Source organism: Lutjanus erythropterus, chromosome 23 (assembly GCF_056507025.1).
Source record: "Lutjanus erythropterus isolate fLutEry1 chromosome 23, fLutEry1.hap2, whole genome shotgun sequence".
Taxonomy (NCBI): Eukaryota; Metazoa; Chordata; class Actinopteri; order Lutjaniformes; family Lutjanidae; genus Lutjanus; species Lutjanus erythropterus.
This window is the reverse complement of record NC_139339.1, coordinates 2,577,154-2,597,892: the sequence shown is the minus strand read 5'-3', so window position 1 is coordinate 2,597,892 and position 20,739 is coordinate 2,577,154. Positions and strand designations below refer to the sequence as shown.

The 20,739-nt window shown below is 39.2% G+C and overlaps 3 protein-coding genes and 1 long non-coding RNA gene across 5 annotated transcripts; 1 reads left to right on the top strand and 3 right to left on the bottom strand.

Moving 5' to 3' along the window:
- Positions 1-535: 535 nt before the first annotated feature.
- Positions 536-7,458, bottom strand: LOC146305325 (low affinity immunoglobulin gamma Fc region receptor III-like). 2 transcript variants are annotated; one of them, XM_084712837.1, is made up of 7 exons: positions 5,809-7,458; positions 5,626-5,667; positions 5,028-5,285; positions 3,659-3,913; positions 3,136-3,390; positions 1,907-2,044; positions 536-1,782 (listed from the first exon to the last, which is right to left on the bottom strand). In XM_084712837.1, exons 1-7 carry the CDS (start codon positions 5,837-5,839, stop codon positions 1,727-1,729), a joined length of 1,035 nt encoding a protein of 344 aa, XP_084568963.1. In that variant the 5' UTR covers positions 5,840-7,458; the 3' UTR covers positions 536-1,726. The 2 variants fall into 2 exon arrangements, with proteins under 2 accessions (XP_084568963.1, XP_084568964.1); XM_084712838.1 differs by lacking the exon at positions 3,659-3,913 and having other exon boundaries at positions 5,809-7,456.
- A 34-nt stretch (positions 7,459-7,492) lies between these two features.
- On the top strand, positions 7,493-13,295 carry LOC146305324 (CD276 antigen homolog). Its single transcript, XM_084712830.1, has 6 exons — positions 7,493-7,645; positions 9,012-9,353; positions 9,783-10,064; positions 11,989-12,081; positions 12,186-12,224; positions 12,310-13,295. The coding sequence occupies exons 1-6, from the start codon at positions 7,576-7,578 to the stop codon at positions 12,540-12,542; spliced, it is 1,059 nt and encodes a 352-aa protein (XP_084568956.1). The 5' UTR covers positions 7,493-7,575; the 3' UTR covers positions 12,543-13,295.
- A 415-nt stretch (positions 13,296-13,710) lies between these two features.
- On the bottom strand, positions 13,711-17,362 carry LOC146305323 (uncharacterized). The gene is made up of 4 exons (XR_014769136.1): positions 17,172-17,362; positions 16,920-17,023; positions 16,470-16,802; positions 13,711-15,612 (listed from the first exon to the last, which is right to left on the bottom strand). It is a non-coding gene; the product is annotated as an uncharacterized LOC146305323 (long non-coding RNA).
- A 91-nt stretch (positions 17,363-17,453) lies between these two features.
- LOC146305322 (myelin-oligodendrocyte glycoprotein-like) lies at positions 17,454-19,065 on the bottom strand. The gene is made up of 2 exons (XM_084712937.1): positions 18,836-19,065; positions 17,454-17,770 (listed from the first exon to the last, which is right to left on the bottom strand). Exons 1-2 carry the CDS (start codon positions 18,924-18,926, stop codon positions 17,454-17,456), a joined length of 408 nt encoding a protein of 135 aa, XP_084569063.1. The 5' UTR covers positions 18,927-19,065.
- Between the last annotated feature and the right edge of the window lie 1,674 nt (positions 19,066-20,739).

Genomic DNA, 20,739 nt, shown 5'->3' with positions numbered 1-20,739 from the left:
TTGAGCTTTATTATAAACTGTTGCAGCACGTTTACACCTTATACATCTCACTGATATTTGACATTTTGTAGAAATGAATTTAAATTAGAGTTTAAGTCTGATTTAAAGGGATAGTTCAGTCACTATCTTTGACTTTTCACCTCTTAAGGTCAGGGGTTTTTTTTGTCCACAAAATACTGCTGGAGGAAAACAGTGTGGCAGAATCTCCCAAACAATGGAAGTGAATGAGGATGAGTAGATAATGACTGAATTTTAATTTTTGTGTGAACTATCCCTTTAAGTCAAGTCCCCCACCTCTGATAATTACAGTAATGTGTAACGTTGCTGCTAAGAAGCTCAATCTTCTATTCTGGAGGAAGACAGAACCTTTCTGTTCTTGTTCTGTAGTCCACTTTGAAGACTTTTATTCTTTTGATGTCTGTTTGTTCACTTAAAAATAAAAAGGATGCATCTTTATCTGGATGCCTTGTTCGATGCTGATTAAGTTTTTTATAATAGAAAAACAACTGAACAACAGTTGAACAACAACTGAACAACTGAATCAAATTCCATGTAATCCATCAAAAAAATGGTAGAAACATTTCATTTAAAACCACAGACACATGAATGAATTCATTAATTTAAACATGCAGTATAGGCAGGAAGATTATACACAACATAAATACTGGAACATAAACCTACGAGCCTTTTCTGTGAGCTTCCTGATGTGTGCGGTCACTCTGTGAGATCTAATGTTTATGTCTCTGTTGCCCTCTGGTGGCCAACTGAAGCGATTACAGGACTAAACTGCAGTTGAATGATGTGTTTTACTCTTCGTGGTTAGTGTCAGTCGATTTTGCACTGATGAACTGATCCTTTGACCTGTACATTGATGAAACCAAGATTAAAATGCAACAGAAGAAAGATTATTTAGATATTTAGATTGCAGAGTTCTGCTTTTGCATTTATAACCACAACCACAGCAGAGAGAAGCATGTTAGTAGCCACCTCCTCCTCTTCCTGTGTGTGTGTTTCCATAATCGTCGTGTGGTTTGTCTGTGTTTTTTTGGAGGTTGAGCTGATGTCAGTGTTGCATCTTATTTATTATCATCTCACATCACTTGTTGCACAACCACTCCTCCGTTCCTGACCACAGATGCATTTTTGTCTCACATTTTGCAGCCCCACACTCTGTGTCGAGGTCTTCTAGTCAAAAATTTGCTATAAATATTATTTTCCATAGAATATGACAGTCATTCCCAGGCTGTATCATGTCTCACAGGTTCTTGCAGCAGTTGTGGGGCTGGAACCATTTATTACAAAGATTTGGTGCAATAAGTGACCAGTTTTGACCAGTTGAGAATTGATAGAAATGGTCAAAAATCCCTCCAAAATACCACATTAAGACACCAAGACCCCGAAGAGCATCTTAGAAAAATTAATGCTGTGATTTGGAATTTAAAAATAAATCCATTTATAATGCATGTTTTGTGTATGGGAATAGTATAAAATGGGTGTGTCTGTTCATTCAGATATCTTGAGTTGAGAAGTCACAACCTCTGAAAATGGCAATCCCAAAATTTATCCTAACCTTGGAGCGTTATTTAGCCAACTTCCTGCTGACATGAGCCGTGCTAAAGCCTCTGAAAGACAGAAACGTTGGCTGAGGACATATGTGTCCCCGTGGGCCAACTTAATAAGGTAGAAAAACAGTAAAATATTCAGTATCTGTGTGTGGTCTTGTCATCTATTCCAACTCCATGATGACATTGTGTCTTCTGTCCTCTGCGACTACCTGATGTGCTGCAACATGATGAACAAAGAAATTAACAAAAGTGCGAAAAATAAATAAATAAATAAATAAATGACCCGAATGGCCACAAATGCAGCTAACTGGTCTGGATCAGCAGTGTTAGTTTGATCTCACCTCTTCTTTTGTCTCTGTATATGAGTCCCAGTATGATGGTGGACAGCACGTAAGGAGTCGCTATGACTAGATGACATATGATTCTGGAGACGGAGATCACAGGAGCTGCTGGAGCATCAGGATCAGCTGGGTCTGACGCTGGAGGGAGAATAATGAGCTTTAAATTGTTGTACAAAATGGCTGAGACTTTCAAAACAGAAAGACACTGGACAAAGGGGGAAATGACTAAAACAAGAGAGCTAATTATTGATAAGCTATGGCGGGGGAAACACTGGACATCTCAGGTGCCTCTAGTTCACAAAACCATTTTTTAACCAATGGAAAGACACATACAATGGTACGCTTCTGTGATTGGTGCGAATGTTGTTCATGCCAGAAATGATCTGCTCCAGAGTTCACTTGACAGCGGGCCAAGACCAACCCTTCCAGGTGGACCAGAGGAGCGCTCGTTTGCAGAGTTCGAGTCCAGCATTCACACCAACCCAAACAAACTGCACTAAGGGGGTAAATCCTCCAGGGTTCAATTCAACCGGACTAAATAAGGCTGGTGTGAACCTGCCCTGAGTCCCAGGTCTTTGCACTTAAGTCCCAAGTCAAGACGGGCAAGTCCCAAGTCAAGTCCCTAGTCCTAAACTTTGAGTTTTGAGACCTAAACAAGTGATAATGTGCTCTTCACCAAATGTAAAGCCATTTTAACAACACAGCCTTGACTTACAGTTCTTGGTGCAACTTACACCAGGAGTGTAAGTTTAAGGTTGTCACATTTTGACCTGTACTTTTTTCATACTGCAATTCATTTTGAGTTGACCATCTCCTAGTTTTAAAAAACTAGTGAACAAAATTAGATGTAGTGTTATTACTGGAGCTCAATAAAAAAAATGTTAATGATTTACTCTTTTAATCTTTGGGCTTGGGGGACACAAATATTTTCAAGTGAAAAGGCTCAAGTCCAAGTGATGTTACGAATCACTGGTGTTGAAGTCCAAGTTAAATTGCAAGCCTTTTTTGATTTTGTTAAGTCTGAAGTCATCAAAGTGTGACTCACGTCTGACTGAAGTCCAAGACATGTGTCACGAGTACACCTCCTCACCCAGTACTGTCCCCAAATCAAAAGCATCCTCCCAGCTCGGAAAGGTTCACTGCATAACCAATCCCCTGAAAGACCATCTATGGGTCTAAACAGGAAAATGAAGCAGTTTTTTGGTAACAGCTGAAAATGATTGTCTCACCTCTGTCTCTGACTGTCAGCCAGCTGTCTGGTGAGTCTCCAGCTTCAGGGATCTTGCACTTGTACTGTCCCTCATCTGATTTAGAAACAGTGTGGATGGCCATGTTTCCCGTAGAGCTGCTCCTGATGAGATGTCCATCTTTATAGAACTCAGTCGGGACACTGAAGAAGAAGGGCATCCTGTTTGTACAGCGCAGAGTCACATTGTCTCCCTCCATCACAGGAAGGACAGGACTCTCCAGGATCACAGAACCACCTGAGTGACAGAAAGGCAGAAAGACCAGAAGATAGTCTGGGGCTTACGTAACTTTAAGATGTCATTGAACTGCGTCATTGGATGCCCGTAAATTGAGGGCAATTGAGTGGAGGTCCAGTGGCGTATCGTAACAATTCGACAACTTGAGATGGCACAGATTGAGACGCTTGGTCAACCAGAAATGGCGACGACAGACCCTTCTGTAGCCAACCTCTTACAGAAGGACGTATTGAGTTTTTTCTTCCCTTAAAAATTTATTTAAACCCACCAGTCACAGTGATGTTGACGGCCTCACTGCACTCTCCTGCTGCAGACTCACACCAGTACACTCCAGAGTCTGATGGGTAAAAGTCATTGATGATGCAACCAGACTCATCTATACTATCCCAGGATGACAAACACTCTTGGTTTATGTGTACTGATGTGTTCTTCTTAACTCTCCAGTTTCCCTGCTGCCCACAGCTCAGAAAGCCAGACTCGTACTGAAAGAACTGGGATCTGTTGGGACGGACTGTCAGAGTGGCTGCAAGAAACAAAAAGATGGTAGCTGTTACGGCTGCAGCCAACGCTTGCCCAACACCCTTTTTAGTGTTTTGTATGTAAGCCAAGAATGATGTGTAGTTCCCTGAGTGAGATTGGTCCCAGATGTCCATCTCACTTCCTGACTGGCGTCCTAAATATCCGGATTGGAAAGGCATCAGGTCTGGAGCCATGCCATTGGTTGGAAAGCCCATTGTTCCAAAACCCCAATAAAATGAAAAATGTTACATTGGAACAAAAGCCCATTTATACAATAGCTTGTTATCCCCAAGGCTGATAGCTATGAAGTCCCATTGCTACAAAAATACCAGCTTGTTAAAACTTACAGTTGGTACAAACAACTCTGGAGAAAGATGGTTGATTGTTGGTTGTCATTCCCACCAATCCACATTATATGTGATGGCTTGGGACAAAACAGTAAAACAGCTATTAAAAACCTAGACTGTCATCATATGATGCCAGTGGGTACTGAGACTGTACTCCAGCCAATGCATTCTGCCGTTTTTGCTCTCCACACTGATTGTTTACTTGGGGCATCTAGCCACAACAAAATGCAGCAAAATGTTTATTTATTTAAAGCTGCCACGAGGAACTTTCATACTGTTGATTTTTGAGTCCCCTGTGGACAAAAGCAGTAGCATTTCCACCGTCATAACCACAAAATATAACGTCACCAAGTGAAAATTTCACCATTATCTTGTCTCAACATCTAATTTAAAGGAACATTTACAAGTAAGACCAATGCTAATGTTACCTACACACACTAACAGCTGGTGATCCAGATGCTGTGTCTTTGTTTTTAGCTTTGGTGAGGCACTGCCTCTCCTGACAGCACATCCATGGTTTTAAATGTGGTTTAGCTTTTGAATTCATGTAAAAATTATATCATCGTTTGGTCCTGGCTACAAAGACACCACACCCCAGGTCTTTTCTGGTCATCTTAGATCTGTTTTTTTTTCTTTCACACAAGCTTTAACAAACTAAATCAAATGAGCAAATGAACCAGAGCTTTGATTAATTGCGGATTTGTTGGCTTTCTGTACTTTTCTGGCAAAAAATCTACCAAACAGTCTGACATTACAGTTAGCAGTCCGTACCTATAACTTTGATGTACACAGTCTGGCTGTGTTGTCCTGAGCTGGACTCACACCAGTAGACTCCAGTGTCTGAGGGGTACAGCGTGGTGATGGCGCAGGTCGAGTCAAGCAGGGATCCCCAGCCGTACGGGCAGGTCTCGGTTCCTCTGGTGGTCGTGTTCCTCTTCAGCTTACTGCCTCCGGCTGAGTCCTCGCAGCTCAGAGAGGCTTGCTCGTACTGGAAGAACTGAGATCTGTTCGGACTGACTCTTATTAAGACTGCGGGAAAAAAGAAGACATATTGAGAACGATTCCAATTACAACAACAGTAAAATCTTCAGCTTATCAAGTTGTTTTATCTTTGGATGAGTTCTAAAATATGGATTTCCTTAAAGTTAAGAAGTGGCATCAATGAACAATGTCAATAATCGTTTGAAATTTGATGCAAGTTCACTAATCTGCCTTTCTTGCTTTTTAACAGAACAGTGGACATACACCAGAGTAAGGTGGGATTTTTGGCAGTATACATGAAATAAAGTCTCACAGACAAAATATGCATTTTTGTACTAAAGTTTTATACTAAAAGTGAATGATATCTGCACATAAAAAACCTCTTTACCTTCTTTTTTGGGAATGGATGAGGCAAGAGTGTGAAACACACCTGAAAAACACACGTAGCAGACAGAAAATTAGAAATGGTTCAGGATCTTTCTTGATATCTTTTGATTTTGAGCCAATAACCCTTTCTGTGAGATATATTCTAAGTCAAAGCACAAAAAGAAAGAAATATATGACTACTTACAGAGGTTGAAATAAAACACAGTGATCTCCATCCTGTCTCGATGCGGAATGGAAAAAATGACCAACACCGTCTGCTCACCACTTCCTCTGTCGAGATGTGAAACCAGACCACCTCGAAGTGTGCAGGTTTCTGTTTGAAGGTTCTTGTAATTCACTCAGCAACAGGAAAAACATTCATGTAACAGTAAGTAGGCAAAATAACTCACCTTTAACAGTTTTTAACAAAAAAAGCTGTGAGTAAAAACTAATCTAAAATCCACTCAGGTGGAGCTGGGGTTCGTTCAGCCCCGACAAAAAGAAAGATATCATGCCTTTAAAACACAAATGGGAGAACGCTGAACATCCTGTTGCACTTCCTTTTTAATATGTCAGTGTTAACACACAAGAAGAGAAAATGTACATCAAAGTCTGTGGCACACTGTTTTGAGAAATCAGGTCATTCAACCCGGAAACCAAAGCAGAATGGTACACATATTTTCAAACTGAATGCACCCCCGGTTGACCACAGTTGGCAATGACTGCACCTGTTCCAAAAACAGAATGCAATGATTTGCAAGTTCTTTTCAACCTGTATTTAATTGAATACAGTACAGACACCAGATATTTAATATTTAAACAGATGAAATTCATTAGTTTTTTTAAAAATATAGACTCATTCTGAATTTGATGAGTGCAGCATGTTCCAAAAAAGTTGGGACAGGAGCAACTAAAGACCATTCACCAGGTAAAAAGGTTCATTGGTCACGACTGGGTGTTAAAGGGTCATCCTCGTTCACAAGCATGGAACAACACAACACTTTGTGAAAAATAAATAGGTCAAAGTTTCTTATCACACAGTTGCAAGAAATTTAGAGATTTCATCATCTACAATCTATAAGATCATGAAAAGATTCCAAGAATCCAGAGGAATCTCTGCATGTAAGAGATAAGACTGACAACCAGCACTGAATGACTGACATTTTTGTTGATTGCAAAGCAAAAGACATCCTAACAATCCAGAAACATCCAGAAACGCTTCAGACTTCTGGTGGAAAAGTGCGCTGTGATCTGACGAGTCCACATCTCAGGTTGCTTTTGGAAATCGAAAGAGGAAAAAGATCATCCAGGGTGTCACCAGTGCAAAGTTCAAAAGCCACCAGCATCTGTGATGGTATGAAGGTGTGTTAGTGCCCATGGATGCTGAAAGGTACATGCAGGTTTTGGAGCGGCACATGCTGCCATCCAGACTACGTCTTTTTTCAAAGACGTCCCTGCTTATTTCAGCAAGATGATGCCAAGACACATTGTTCACATGTTCCAACAGTGTGTCTTCATTGGAAAAGAGTTCAGGTACTAGACAGGAACTCAACATAGGTTGAAAAGGATTTGTAAACGACTGCATCTGTTTTTTATTCAACTTTTGCACGTTTTTAGAATCATGGTTGTAAGCAACATCATACCAAGCTGAACTTCTGTTTTACTATTGGGGAATTACCATCATCATGCCAGTTTCATTACATCAGTGACTTTGAAACTATGACTGACTGTCTTTACGCAACATTGTGATGAAACAAGGAGAACAAGTCGAATTCCAACCAAACCACACCTCTGACTACGTTTGCTTGAAATGCTGACACACCAGTTTAACATCTCCAAAAGGAATCTACTCCTGTGATTTGCCACAAGTCATTAGACACAAGACATTTTTCCAGAGGTAGAAGTGATGAGAGCTTGTATTGATTACTACCACTGATCAGCACTGGTGATCACCTGTCTGCACAGCGACAGGATGACCTCAAGAGGAGCATCTGGTCTGGCTGCATTCTTCTTCTTTATATATTTGCTCTCTGCTGTCAAAGGTAAGCGCCAGTGCTCACACCTTTCTTTGTATTTCCTTTTCTCAAATACAAAACATGTTAAAATTCAACCTTGCAGCTGATTTCATTTGCACCGTATGTTTTGGATGAATGTTTCACTCATGAGTTTAGATTATTTGGTCACATTATCAGGAACATTTAAAGGATTTTCTGCTGTCATATGAAGTGTCCTGTGCTCTAGATTCTGTGATCATCTATAAAATCTTTCAGCTGCTGTACCTGCTTGTAGAGTTGATAACAAAAGACAGTATTTAATTTAGTAAAATGTATTGTGAGCACCGGAGAACCCAAAAACTCTGCAGAGCTCAAACTCAACTTCTACCACTAGTTTCCGTGTGACAGATGTGCTATTTGGTTTTATCTTATGGGGTGTGCAAACAGATTTAACATCAGGGATAACATAAAAGACTATTTTTTTTCTCTAACTAAGCTGATTTGGGTCTAAAATCTCAAGCAAAGCTTTCAGGCATGTTGAAGTTTGTTGTCTTTCCTTTTTCACCTGTATGTTCTCGATGTTCACTTCCTGTTTTAGCTTCTAAAACTTCCCCTCTTGATCTGAGTGATGTTATGTAGTTTGTCTCAGATCGAGCTTGGACACTAAAGGCTGGGGATGGGGAAGCTGAGGTTGAAACCAGACAGGAAGAGGTTTAGAAAATTACCTTACTGAGTTTCGTGGGAAGCGAAGTGTTTATCGAGCTTATCCAGAAAGAGCTTTTATACATTTAGCATTTTTAGAAACTGCTTTGGCAACATGTACACTGTTATGTTATGCCAATAAAGGAATCTGAATTGGAACACAGATACTGAAACAGTTTCTGGGACAGTAGAGACACTTCCCATTAAAAAGCATCAGAGCAAATATCCAAACAGGTTTTATTTGGATAAACTGACCACGTATTGCACGTGTCATTCTGCAGTACCTTATGCATCAATTGTGCAATATTAGTACTTATTTCAGGTGTAATGTCAGATCAAACTGTGCAATATTTCAGTAGGCAACAGCCAGTTCTTCTGGGAAAGTCTTTTGGGGATAATAAATTTCGTGATATCAGATCGATGCATACACTTGCATTCTCTGATCCAGCATTTCAGGCTGAATTGGAAGCTTTTCAATGCTACTATCAGCGTCAGAACAACCCTTCGCAAAACTAATCACATTCCCAGCTGTACTTTGTGTTCTATGCTAATTAGCAAATGTTAGCATATTAACATGCTAAGCTAAGATGTTGCACATAATAAACATTTTGTGATATTAAATCGATAGTAAATACGATCACAGAACTCTTTAAGTTTAAGAGGAAGCTGCTGTTGGGGTAATAATTCCTACTTGTTCATATGTTCTCTCCAGGTGAGCCTCAGCTGATTGGACCATCTGAGCCAGTAGAGGGACTAGTTGGCGATGATGTCATCCTGCCATGTAGCCTACAACCTGCAGAGAGCGTTACAGAGAAGACGGTGGAGTGGACAAGATCCAACACGACTCCCAGTTTTGTCCATATTTTCCGTCAAGGCCGGTTACTGTATGACAATCAAAATCCATCCTTCCAACAAAGAACAAGTCTGTTTGAACAAGAACTAAAGAACGGCAACATGTCACTAAAACTGAGACGCCTTAAACTCGCTGACAAAGGAACGTACACGTGCAAGTTAGTTACCTCTAAGTCGAAAAAATCGATCGAAGTCTTTCTTGGTAAGTCTTCAGAATGGCTCTACAACAGAATGCAATGATTTCTCAGCCTATATTCAATTTCAATTTAATTTAATTTAATTTTTAAAGTGATAAACTTTAATGTTTAATGCAAATATATGCTCATTCTGGATTTGATGCCAGCAACATGTTAAAAAAAGTTGTGACAGGAGCAACAAAAGACTGTGAAAACTGTTGATTTTCAAAAAACACCTGCTGGAAACATTCAACAGGTAAACAGGTGACAGGTGACAGTATCAAGATTGGGTATTAAGGGTGGATGAGCTGAGGTTCACCAATTTAATGTTTGTCATTGTTTTTGCAAATCATTGCATTCTGTTTTTATTCATGTTTTAAACAACTTCCCAACTTTTTTGAACTGTGTCTGTAATGCACATTTAAATTTTTAAAAATAGTTTTCTCTCCTCTCAGTCGTAGGCGCCGTTTCTGAGCCAAAAATCTCTACTGAGAGACCTGAAGGCGGTCGACTCGTTCTCAAGTGTGATGCTAAGAACTGGTACCCAAAACCTGAGATGGAGTGGAGGGACGGGGAGGGACGCCTCATCCCTCATGACAACAACAATACAGAGAATGATGAATATTACTCCGTCCAGAGCAGAATCACTGTGGAGATGAGGGCAAACGACATTTACACCTGTATAGTTCGACAACAGGACATCAGACAGTCCAGGGAGACAAATTATACTCTCCCCTGCAAGTCCTCTTCATTTAATTTCATGATAAGGCACCAAAACTAACACTTTTCTTCCACTGGGCACGTCGCATCCTCCACACAGCTTCACGCTGGATCAGCAGTGATGATGTTGGTTTGCACAAATTTTGTTGGTTCTGAGACGTTTCTGTTGGAATCACAAAAACTGTCTCGAAAGGCCTCGATCACACCTGGATAGTCATGCAGCAGCGCCCAGTGGAATCAAACATGTCAGCCTCAGCTGTACCGAACACGAACAGGCTGCTAACCACTAGCATACAAACAAGCTACTCTCTATTTACATACTAACACACTTCTATCAACGTGGCGTAAACACTAACTCCACCCTCACGGTAACCTGGCATCGCCAGACTAATCTGCAGTCTAGAAACTCTCAGGTCATCTTTGATTTCCAGGGGGTGCAGATCAAAAAGCCTCTGGATGCAACTGGATAGACCTACAACCAATCACAGCAATGAATTGTGCGATATAGCTCTGAGTGACAAATGCAAACTGGGGCGGTGCTTCCAGAAAAAAAATGGCAACCCAGTCAAAAACTCTCTCAAGTTACAGTCACAAAAATGTCTTTCTGGAGACATTTGAGAGAAATGTGCACTAAAGCAGCAGAATCTTTATCCATATTTGATCAGCACCACCTAGTTTGATCCTGAATTTTGTGACCCCTGGACACACAGTTGTGGCTGGACCAAAAAGAACCAGGACTGGTGGAGTGAATGAAACGAGCCTGCAGATTTGTCTGTATTCCACGATTTTCTCACAGAGCTGCTTCTGTGGCTGCCTCCCTTTTACATCTTGTTTAAAAGGAAATTAATTCGGTGAAATATACTGAAGATGAATACGAAGATCAATATCAGTCTGTGTGTTCAGTTCAGAGCGAATAACTGCCTGTAGATTAGCTTGCTATTTAACTAACATTTTGCTAACTTTAGCTAACTTAAGATGAGGGGTCAATTTGCCCAGTTTGCTGCACAGATGTTTGTGGACTGTCCATTGTTCCGATTACTCGTTATCCTGAAAACAAACACCGTTTGCTCTGAACGCCTGTTGTTCCAAAGTAAATTAGTGTAATGTTTTGAATGTTTGGAATAATGGGCCATCAGAAGTGGCGCGGTGCCCAGATGTTCTGAGAATAGATAAACTTTTGTTCATCAAAAAAAATTTAGCTGATAGCTCCTCCCCAAAACCACAAATTATTTTTCTTACAAATCATTCATGTATGAATCAGGTAAATAACTGTGTAAATTCATCAGCTTTAGAGGTGTAGGTGTGTTTTTTTTAACTTTGCTAACACTCTTTATGCTAAGCTAAGCTAATCACATTCTGTTCTATACTGAACAAAAAGACATGAAACTGATACTGAACTTCAAACCTTGTCCTCACAAACAAATCAAGTAAGAGTATTTGCCAAAATGTTGACGACTCCTTTAATTAAAAAGTTAAACAGTGGTATTCAGTGGGGAGCAGACAATACTATATAATACTGTCTTAAAGGTGAAAATCACATCAATAATTGACTGATCTTCAGGACCACAAAATATATTTTGTTTTTCTGCAAACTGGTCTTTTCCACTGACATGTAACCAGTTCTGTTCTGGTTTGCACATCTGATTTTGAACAGTTCAAACTGTTTCCACCAAACATAAACTGAACCTGAAAAGTTGGCTCCCAGCTGAAACCAAAAGTTTTCTTTGGGAACTGAATTGTGTAAATCATATTCGAGGTTGCTGTGCAGTGTGCAGCGCCCTCTGCTGATGGCATCTTTGATTAAATTGGTTCTAGATAGACCTAAATTTCTGAGAATCTTGAACAGATCCGGTCCAAGAACCAGGAGCTAATTAACAGCTTGCTGTGCAGATCGAACCTACACACATCCGTCCTTTAATCAGTTTTTTGTCAATTTTTCAGATAACGGGGAAGTCGTTTCGAAGAATGCGGTCGCTGCAATAGTCACATTAAGTATAATGTTTGTTCTTGCACTGATTCTGATGTACCTACGTGGTGAGTCATTTCACTTCTGTCTGACAAATATCCCCACAAACACAAATGATTCTAACAGTGAGGTTAATGAATCTTTATTTTTTCACCCTCTGAAACACCACCAGGATGGAGATTTCAGTGTCTGAGAACGCTTTTGTGCACAGGTAATAATTAAATATTATTAATAATGATAAACTGTTTTTAACTGCATGTCTTCATCATATTTTACACGAACCTCTTTCCACACAGATGAGACTGACGGTCCAGCAGGACAGGCCATCAGGACGGAGCATCAGGAGAGTGAAAGTGTCGGTCTTCAGGAGGAACTCCTGCCACAAGAAAATCAGAGTTTGAACATGGAAATTAGTCGTCTCAGAGGAGAACTTGAAACGTGCCGGAGAGAAAACAACGCCCTCAGAAGACTTCCATGCTGTAGTCATGTTAGGACTGATACCAAACCACAGAGGTCAAAGTCCTGGTAACCAGTGAGAGCGGTGATGATTGCTCTGGTGTGGAGATGATCCCAGGAATTCAGATGAATTAATGAAGAAAAGATCTGCTTTTTGATTGAACTTCTTCAGTGTCACCAGCAGATGTTGAGGTGCTACTTTTAAATACCAGAAATGTCCGTTATATGATGTTGTTTCTGTTTCTGTTGTTGAGTCTCAGACATCAGAACCCGTTCTGCATGTCCAGTGAATCGTGGGTGTGTTGGTGGCTCGGCCTGGTCGAGGTTTTGTGTGTGTTTGTGAGTGAATCAGTGTTTTAATTTATATACTGTGTTTTCTGTATGGAAAAGCAAGACTGGCGGTTGTTAAAAGAACAGCTGATGTATCACAGTGGTGCTCATGTCCAAACTTTTTTAAAAAAAGTATTGCAGGAAATTACATCTCTTCTAACTTTTTTCTCCCTATGATTAACTTTATGACTCAATATTTTTCACATCCAGTTGTGCAAAATCATTATTTGCTGTATTTTCTGGAGTGAATACACATTTTGAACTGCAGCAGAGAAAGAAAATCTCAACACCTCATTCATCTCCATGTCTTTAACATACTTCATGGAGCCTCAGTACATCACATTACTTACTGTCACTTTTGAAACACTAGAGGGAGCCAAACCACAGGACAAAGTTTCAACATCAGCTGCCCAGAATCTAAAATATACAGGATTCCATATAAATAACTAAGCCTGAAATAACAACAACAATAAAACAGAAGATTTCTTTTAAAAAAGAGAGTCTCGAGAAGTAAAATATAAAGTCTGGTGAATTTAGTTATCAAGTCATAGAGGTGAACTGTTCCGGTGTACAATGCTTTGGTAAGAGGAAAACTTTTTTTCCAACAGATATCAGCTGACAGATGAGCAGCCCTGATGTCTGTTACTCGCCGTGGTGGTTTGAGGTTATCGCTCATGACTGAAATGGAAACTATTTGATAGTTATCTACTTTTTTTAAATCAAGGTGAGGTCAGATTATAATCTCGCATAACTACAGAAGTAGCAGAGTGGACACGCCCACAAGGTTTGAAAGCAGATCAGTTTGTCTGAGTGGTTAATGACACGTTTCTGTGGCGTTAAACTCAGAACAAACATTTTCATTTTTACACAAACTTTAAACGTCACAGCACAATGAGGACAACACACTGCAGTTATATGAAAATGTTATTTATTTGACTTTTTTTTGATAAACATCAAAAAACGTCACATTTGAGGTTAATAATAAAGTGCTAACTCTTCATAGAAACATTCAAAATACCTTGACTGTACACGTCATCATACAATCCCTAAAACAGAATACAACAGATGTATAAAGGAACACTTTTTAAATTATTATTCCAATGTTTATTCAGTGTGTAAAGAGGTAAAATATTTAAAGTGCAAGGTATGTTGAAACAAGCTTTTTACTGGAACTTTTTTTTTTTTATTTTCCAAGATAAATGAACAGTTTAACAATGTAAATATATAAAGAATAATAATGATGGATCGGTGCCCTGCTCAAGGGGATTCTTACAGTTGATGTTAAAGGAGTGGAAAGTTTAAAATGTAACAACCACAACAACCACAGCTTGAACTCCCTGTTCACACCATCGCAGTGGTCTCTGAATGACATGAAGAAAGGAGGGGGACAACAAATAAGTCATCGCCCGAACATAAATTACTCCTCAGATGCTTCCCTGCTTTAACACTGTAAACTGAGACTGAGACTCTAAACAAGTCGAGGGACTGATTTTAAGCCGTGTTCCCCTTTTTATTTCTTGTAATTCTGGTCCTTAAATAGAAATTACATTAAAAACAAAACATAAAAAAAACAAAAAATCTTTCTCGGACAACATTTACGTCCAAGCAGCTGTTCGCTCCAGCTGTGTCTACAGTTTAGGAAAATGGACACTGAACACCTCACGTAGAGAAATAAAAAGAAAAAATAAATATGGGTGGATGAAATTCTTCAGTCCAGTTCCTCAATATAATCCTACGCTCCGTAAAGACTCGTCGTCTTTTGGCTCTACCCTGTTAATTCTGGTGGATTTTGATTGGCTGCCATTTTCCTCATCATCAAATCACTCTGAAAGTAAATCCAACAATATTCTTCCCTGCTGTCGTTACCGCTTTTTATATTATATATTTATGGTTAGTGGTCTTAGTGTGGGAGACCCTTAACTTTTAAAAATAAAGCTGTAAAGACAAAGTATATATCTTTTATAAAAACAGGCATTACTTTGTTTTGTGTGTGCACAGAATAGGCAAGTAGTAATCCTGTTTATGCTAAGCTAACTGGCTCAAAGGCTATTGGCACAATATTTAATATTTAGAGGTATGTTGTGTTAATTTTGTGAAATGCAACTCTAAACATCTCAACATTTTAGCTTAATTTGGTCCAAATACTCCTACATAAATAACTAGCTTGTGAGGTACAACCTTCTGTAAAAAAAAATCCCTTTTAGTAAACACTTGCGTTAGAAATTGAAATTCTGAACAAACTGTACCAGAGTTGTTCTCAGGTACAACATCGTGGAGGGTTTTTACACCAACAGACCTTGATATAGATTTTACTCCACTCAAGTAATAATTGAAAAAAACTAACCTAAGAAAGCTTATTTGTAAATTATGTTAGACACAAAATAGGTAACTCACGATTATCCTCCTTTGAGGGAGAAGAGGACAGAAGAGGATCCTGATAATGAATACAGGGTAAGGTGCAAAAAACTTTTCCAGACTTTTTTTGTCCATCTTGTTGCATTGTGGTCCAGCGTTCAGCAGCTGTCTCTGGTTGCTTTGCCTCTCAATGGAAAAAAAAAAAAAAAAACAAGTCTCACACAGATGTCAAAGTGATTCTGTCGCTGATTATTTGTTGAGAACCACGTTTCTTCTGCAGAATCTGACTTTACAAAGTTCAAACCGAACATGTTCAGGAGGAAAATCCATCAGCTTTGAGAAGTGTTGTTTTTAAAGTCGCCTTTTTCCAAGTTACTGCAGCCAGCCACAAGAGGGGGGATTGAGGTGGTTTGGCATCACATTCGCTGTCATGACATTCATTTTTATGCGCAGGTGAGCTGTGGATAAGAAAACACAGAGTACATTAGATGTTGCTGCGACACAACTGAAAACCAGTTGATCAGATTATACATATAAACTTCTGTAAAACATAAAAACTAAGCGTGCATTCAGGATCAAACTGCAGCGACGTCTGAGAGACTAAACATTTGACTCCACCTCCGATGCAAAGTTAGGCAAATAGACAAAAGACTGCTGTCTGACTAGAAACCACATCGGATGCAAATGTAGGCAAAATTCAGTAACGGCAGAGAAGATATTTGAATTTTTCCAAACGACTTTTCTCTCAAAGCCAAAAGTTCACAATCTCAACTTGAAGAAATTGAAGTAAAAGTAGAAGCAGCTCTTAAGTCGATTATTCTGATGACTACTGTAATGATAAATTATGAAAAATGTTCATCACAGTTTCTCAGGGCCCAAAACAACGTCTGCAAATAACCTCTAGGACAAAAGAGCAGATAATATCCATATATTTAAAAGACTGAAAACAGCATTTTCTGCCATTTTGCACTCAAACACTTAATTGATTATCAATCTTTTTTTTATCATATGTCCATTTAAGCAAGTAAGTTGCCATATTTACTAGCATCACATGGTTTTTAACTGGCTTTTTTGGTCAGTGTCTGAGTATTTCCTGACACTAATTGTTTAGAAAAGCCTGGATTCAAGAGCGTAAACTTTGTCATTAAGGTTCTGCTGTTTTTAGCTGGAAGTCAATGGTTGTTCAACTCATTTCACATTTAAATCCTTTACATGTCGCCATATTATCATTAAAGCTATAACATATAACATTTCCACATTAAAATATTGAAAATCTGTAGCTCTATGATATATATTTTGTTGAAGGTGTACTTACATTATCTGAGTGTTTCCAAGACCGTTGAAATGCAAAGAGATGCGTAATTTTTTGGTGTTTCCCCATTAGTCGGTACTTTCTATAACTTCCTGGAATAGATGGGAGACACCAGAAAAGTTCCAGAATGAGGAAGAAAGTTTGTTCCTCCTGCTGATACGGTTGTTTGACTTGTGGCTGGACGTGCTGATGGTTTGAATCCCCAAAATGATGAGAAATATTCAAGACAGGGAAATGTGGAACGCTGTTATCCCCATTAATATCAATGTTTAGTTCCCTTGAGCAAGGCACTTAGACTAGAGTGGGTGTGCTTGTTGGAGAAGCGTTCTTCAGAAGCTGGAGGGACAATCAACAAAACATTAACAATTAGTCAGATGTCTCATAAAGGAAGTCTGGTATGATTTAGACAACAAGAAGCAACTCCTTCTGACTCGCATTGTTTTTCTGACTCACTTTTGGACACGTGTGTTTATGCAGAAATCCAACGACACAACCCAGGATTGCCAAGACAGAGAGAAGAGCCACTGGGATCGCTACAGCCAGATGAGACCGAGCACCTGATGTGAAGACAAGAAAACAGAAAACAGTTAGAATAACTTCAGTACAACAGATGCAATAATATCAGAGTGATTCAGTATCACGTTGAATCCAAAGCAGTAATATTAAAATTCTCCAATTCCTCCCCGAGTCGGTTCGTTTTCTTACCAGTCGTCTCATTCGTTGCATCTGGAGGCGGGAGGGTGCTGGGATGCAGCGGCGTCTCTGTCGTGGAAGTTTTAACAAAGTCTGGATCTGAGAAAAAAAAACAGATTTGTTATGATCTACAACACAATATAAAAATAAATAATAAGAGGACAACAGTTAAATAAGAAGTTAACAAAATGATCCTCAAACTTTCAGAAATGATACAGATCGTATTTTAATAACGGTGTAAACCGGGTCCTCTATCGTGCCTCAGGTTGGGATCTGGACCACAAACATCTAAATCTATCTCCCCGAATCCTCCACCATCACGCTCCTGATCATGAGCGATATGTTCCCGCGCTTCAGGTCGTCCGTGAACAGCTCCGTCCTACCGACGTACGACGGGATCTGCATGTCCGAGACCGGGCGCCGGTCCCTGTAAAGGTGCACGTAGTCGACCCGGCTCAGCCGATCTGAGGGGTCCGGCTTCATGTCCGGCTTGGACCACTCCACCGTCAGCCTCTCCACGTTGTACTGGGGCTCCACGTGGCATGGCAGGATGACATCATCACCCGGTGCAGTCACAATTGGCCAATGTGAGCCAATCACAGAAAGCTGACCTAAAAAACAGAAATTTTAATATTGGAATCTGATTTGCTGTGTTGAAAACTTTAAGATTAACAGTGGCAACTATTTAGTCAACTATTTTTTCCTGATTTTGGATCAATGCATGGCGTCTCTTACTCATCAGTACCCAGTCCTGCAGTCCTCTATCATTTTCTAAATTAATCAATATGTTGTTTGGTCCATAAAACGTCAGAAAATGGTGAAAAATGTTGACCACTGTTTTCAAAAGCCCAAGGCAAAGATAATCAGTTTACTGTCAGAATGGGAAAACCATCATTAAAATAGCTGATGGTCATTTAATAGTCAATTTATCTTTATAAATAAACTTATTATGAACCATCACATTATAGCAAACAGGTGGACTAATATCTGGTTGTCAGGCCCATCTCAGAAATAGTTTGAATAACTGGAAGTCTCTAGAACATCCTGGGCTCATGTTATATAAACTACAGTGAAATGATTATCAGGATGTGAAGAACAGACACAATTTCGTGTGTGACTCACTTATTGAGTCAGTGAGTTACTGAATCATGATGAATCAAACGGAAAACTATCATGTTTGGACATGTCTAAACAGGAAACCTAACCTTACTCTCGCGAGATTTGCACGCATTGTTTCTCAGACAAACCATTTCTGTCTTTTAAGTGACAACGTGGTTGTAATTAAGATTTACTTTGATATATTGGTTCAGGTTAGAGAAAGATCGTTTGCGATATTTTGGGTTTAAAAAAACAAACCAACAGAAAACGAAATCACTCTCGCGAGATTTTTCGCGGGTCTGGGGTTCCCCACGTTTGTCAGTCACGGTTTAACGCTAATAAACAACGTTACACGAATCGTTTCAATGTTATATCTAACGACACCGTTACAGTGAAGCCATATTGACTATTTTTTAATTCACATGACAGTTTATAGACACTGAAAACTATCAGTAAAACATGTTTGGATCCAGTTTCTAACTGACCGCTCCGGTCAACATTTACATTGAATAAATGAAAAAGTGAATAAATACCTATCAGCTAACTAGCTAACAGTAGCTAAACATATTTAAGCTTACCTTCATCAGCTGTCCAGACCGATACCGAACTCAAATGTATAAAGAAAGTCCAGAATGACAAAATGAAGCCGAGCTCGTTCTTACAAAACATGAAAACACCCGACAGCGTCAGTGAGTCAGAGAAGAACCGTCTGTAGAGACTCGTGTTGGAAATATAGGCGAGTAAACTCCTGTTTTTCTTCCTCTGTCTTGTTTCACTGTCAGATTGTGAGAGCACGCCGTGGCGTCCATATTTTGTATCGAGTCTTTCGGGGTTAGCCAATCACAGGCAGAGTAGGGCGTGGCTGAATGACGCTGCAGTGACGTTGATCACATGAATCTTTCCATTACACTGTCAAGATGTTTTCATGATTACCTGGCAACGAGCCTTTTAGAATGAGATTATTAATTGGATTTTGATTTGGAGTTATCATAACCAATATTTATCCATTAATAAAGTTAGTAAACTGTTTAAAATTGTTAATTTAATGTACCCAACTGGCAGAGCATTTATTTTATGATCACATTCACGTTAAAGTTCGTGTTGAGTTTTCTTATGTTGTGTGAGACTAAGAATAATTCAAAAAAATAGAGATACTGTTTTTTATTTTAGAAAATAATTCAGACAGAAGTCCCAATTTATATTAAATCCTTAAATCTATGGCAAATTTAACATCCATAAATACAAATGGTCCGACGTAAAATCCAATATCTGCCAATTTACCAATGAAAACTTTGAAACACTAGCAACTGACAAATGAGAAAACATTCAGGACTCTAAACATCTATAATCATCCATATAAAAAACCTAATTTATGTAAATATGTATATACCGCTTTTTTCTTCTTGGTTTTTATTATTATCAACTGTATTCCTCAGGGTTTTGTGTCCATCTTCTGATTGAACAAGGATTTGGAGGAAAAAAGTGAGTTCTAGAAGTGGAGATTTTTTATTTCCATAATTTTAATATTGATTTGAAATTTTGTGGTTTGACTGGTGGAAACACTACTGCTTTTGTCCACATGGGGGCTTTAAAATGAACACAATATGAAAGCTTAAATGAATGAAAAAACTACTTTTAGATTAAATGAATCTTTGTTGGTGTGAGAATTTATGTATAAGGCTAAAATATTTTCTGATTTGGCTTCTTCTGAGTGTCTATTTACATAATGTGTATACTGTCTTTATATAGTTCTTCCATAATATGGTATAAGAGGTGGGTAAATTCATATAATATCAGAAACCATAACCATTTTGAGCTGTTATTTCTAGATGTTTCTGTAATTTGTGGTGAGGTGAAACAGAAAGCAGCATCGTACTAAGAGGGGAGTCCTGAGGAAGGACCCCTGAAAAAACCCAGGCTGGATTCATATGTAATGGAAAGTTTTCCTCCACATAGAAATCCCTTGATAGTTACAGGGGAGTCAGATAAGTAAGTCCCTAACTGTCATTACACTGCGATATTTATATACATAAAACTAATGTGAAATGCATCTGCTGTTCACTGCTGCAACCTTACAGCTCATAAACATGTGATTCAGTGGTGACTGATCACTGGTTTTACCCTAACTTCATCTAGGTGGTACCACTGGGGAGATATATATGTATATTATATATATATATATATATATGGCTGGCATAGTGTACAGGAACATCTGCAATGAGTTTAAATGACTGAGCCAAGATCCTGAGGGACTTTCAGATCCAGACTGACAAACTGGTGATGGCAAAGGCTGAAAGAGGAGCTGGAGAAGATGTGGGAAGTGAAGGCAACAGTGGTTCCAGTAATGGTCGGAGCACTGGGGGCTGTGACCCACAAACTGGGAGAGTGACTCCAGCAGATTCAAGGTACACCATCAGAGGGCGCTGTCCAGGAGAGCACAGTCCTAGGAACAACATACTGTGCAGAACCCTCAATATATCTA

Bases quoted from the DNA above. Each gene is read 5' to 3' on its own strand.
- LOC146305325 (XM_084712837.1), bottom strand. From the start codon at position 5,839: ATGGAGATCACTGTGTTTTATTTCAACCTCT. The intron at 3,914-5,027 runs GTACGGACTGCT...TGTTTCTTGCAG, and splicing joins TGTGTACATCAAAGTTATAG to CCACTCTGACAGTCCGTCCC. The intron at 1,783-1,906 runs GTGAGATCAAAC...ATCATGTTGCAG, and splicing joins ATACAGAGACAAAAGAAGAG to CACATCAGGTAGTCGCAGAG.
- LOC146305324 (XM_084712830.1), top strand. From the start codon at position 7,576: ATGACCTCAAGAGGAGCATCTGGTCTGGCTGCATTCTTCTTCTTTATA. The intron at 7,646-9,011 runs GTAAGCGCCAGT...TGTTCTCTCCAG, and splicing joins TTTGCTCTCTGCTGTCAAAG to GTGAGCCTCAGCTGATTGGA. The intron at 12,225-12,309 runs GTAATAATTAAA...CTTTCCACACAG, and splicing joins GAGAACGCTTTTGTGCACAG to ATGAGACTGACGGTCCAGCA.
- LOC146305322 (XM_084712937.1), bottom strand. From the start codon at position 18,926: ATGTTTTGTAAGAACGAGCTCGGCTTCATTTTGTCATTCTGGACTTTC. The intron at 17,771-18,835 runs GTAAGCTTAAAT...TCTGTTTTTTAG, and splicing joins GGTCTGGACAGCTGATGAAG to GTCAGCTTTCTGTGATTGGC.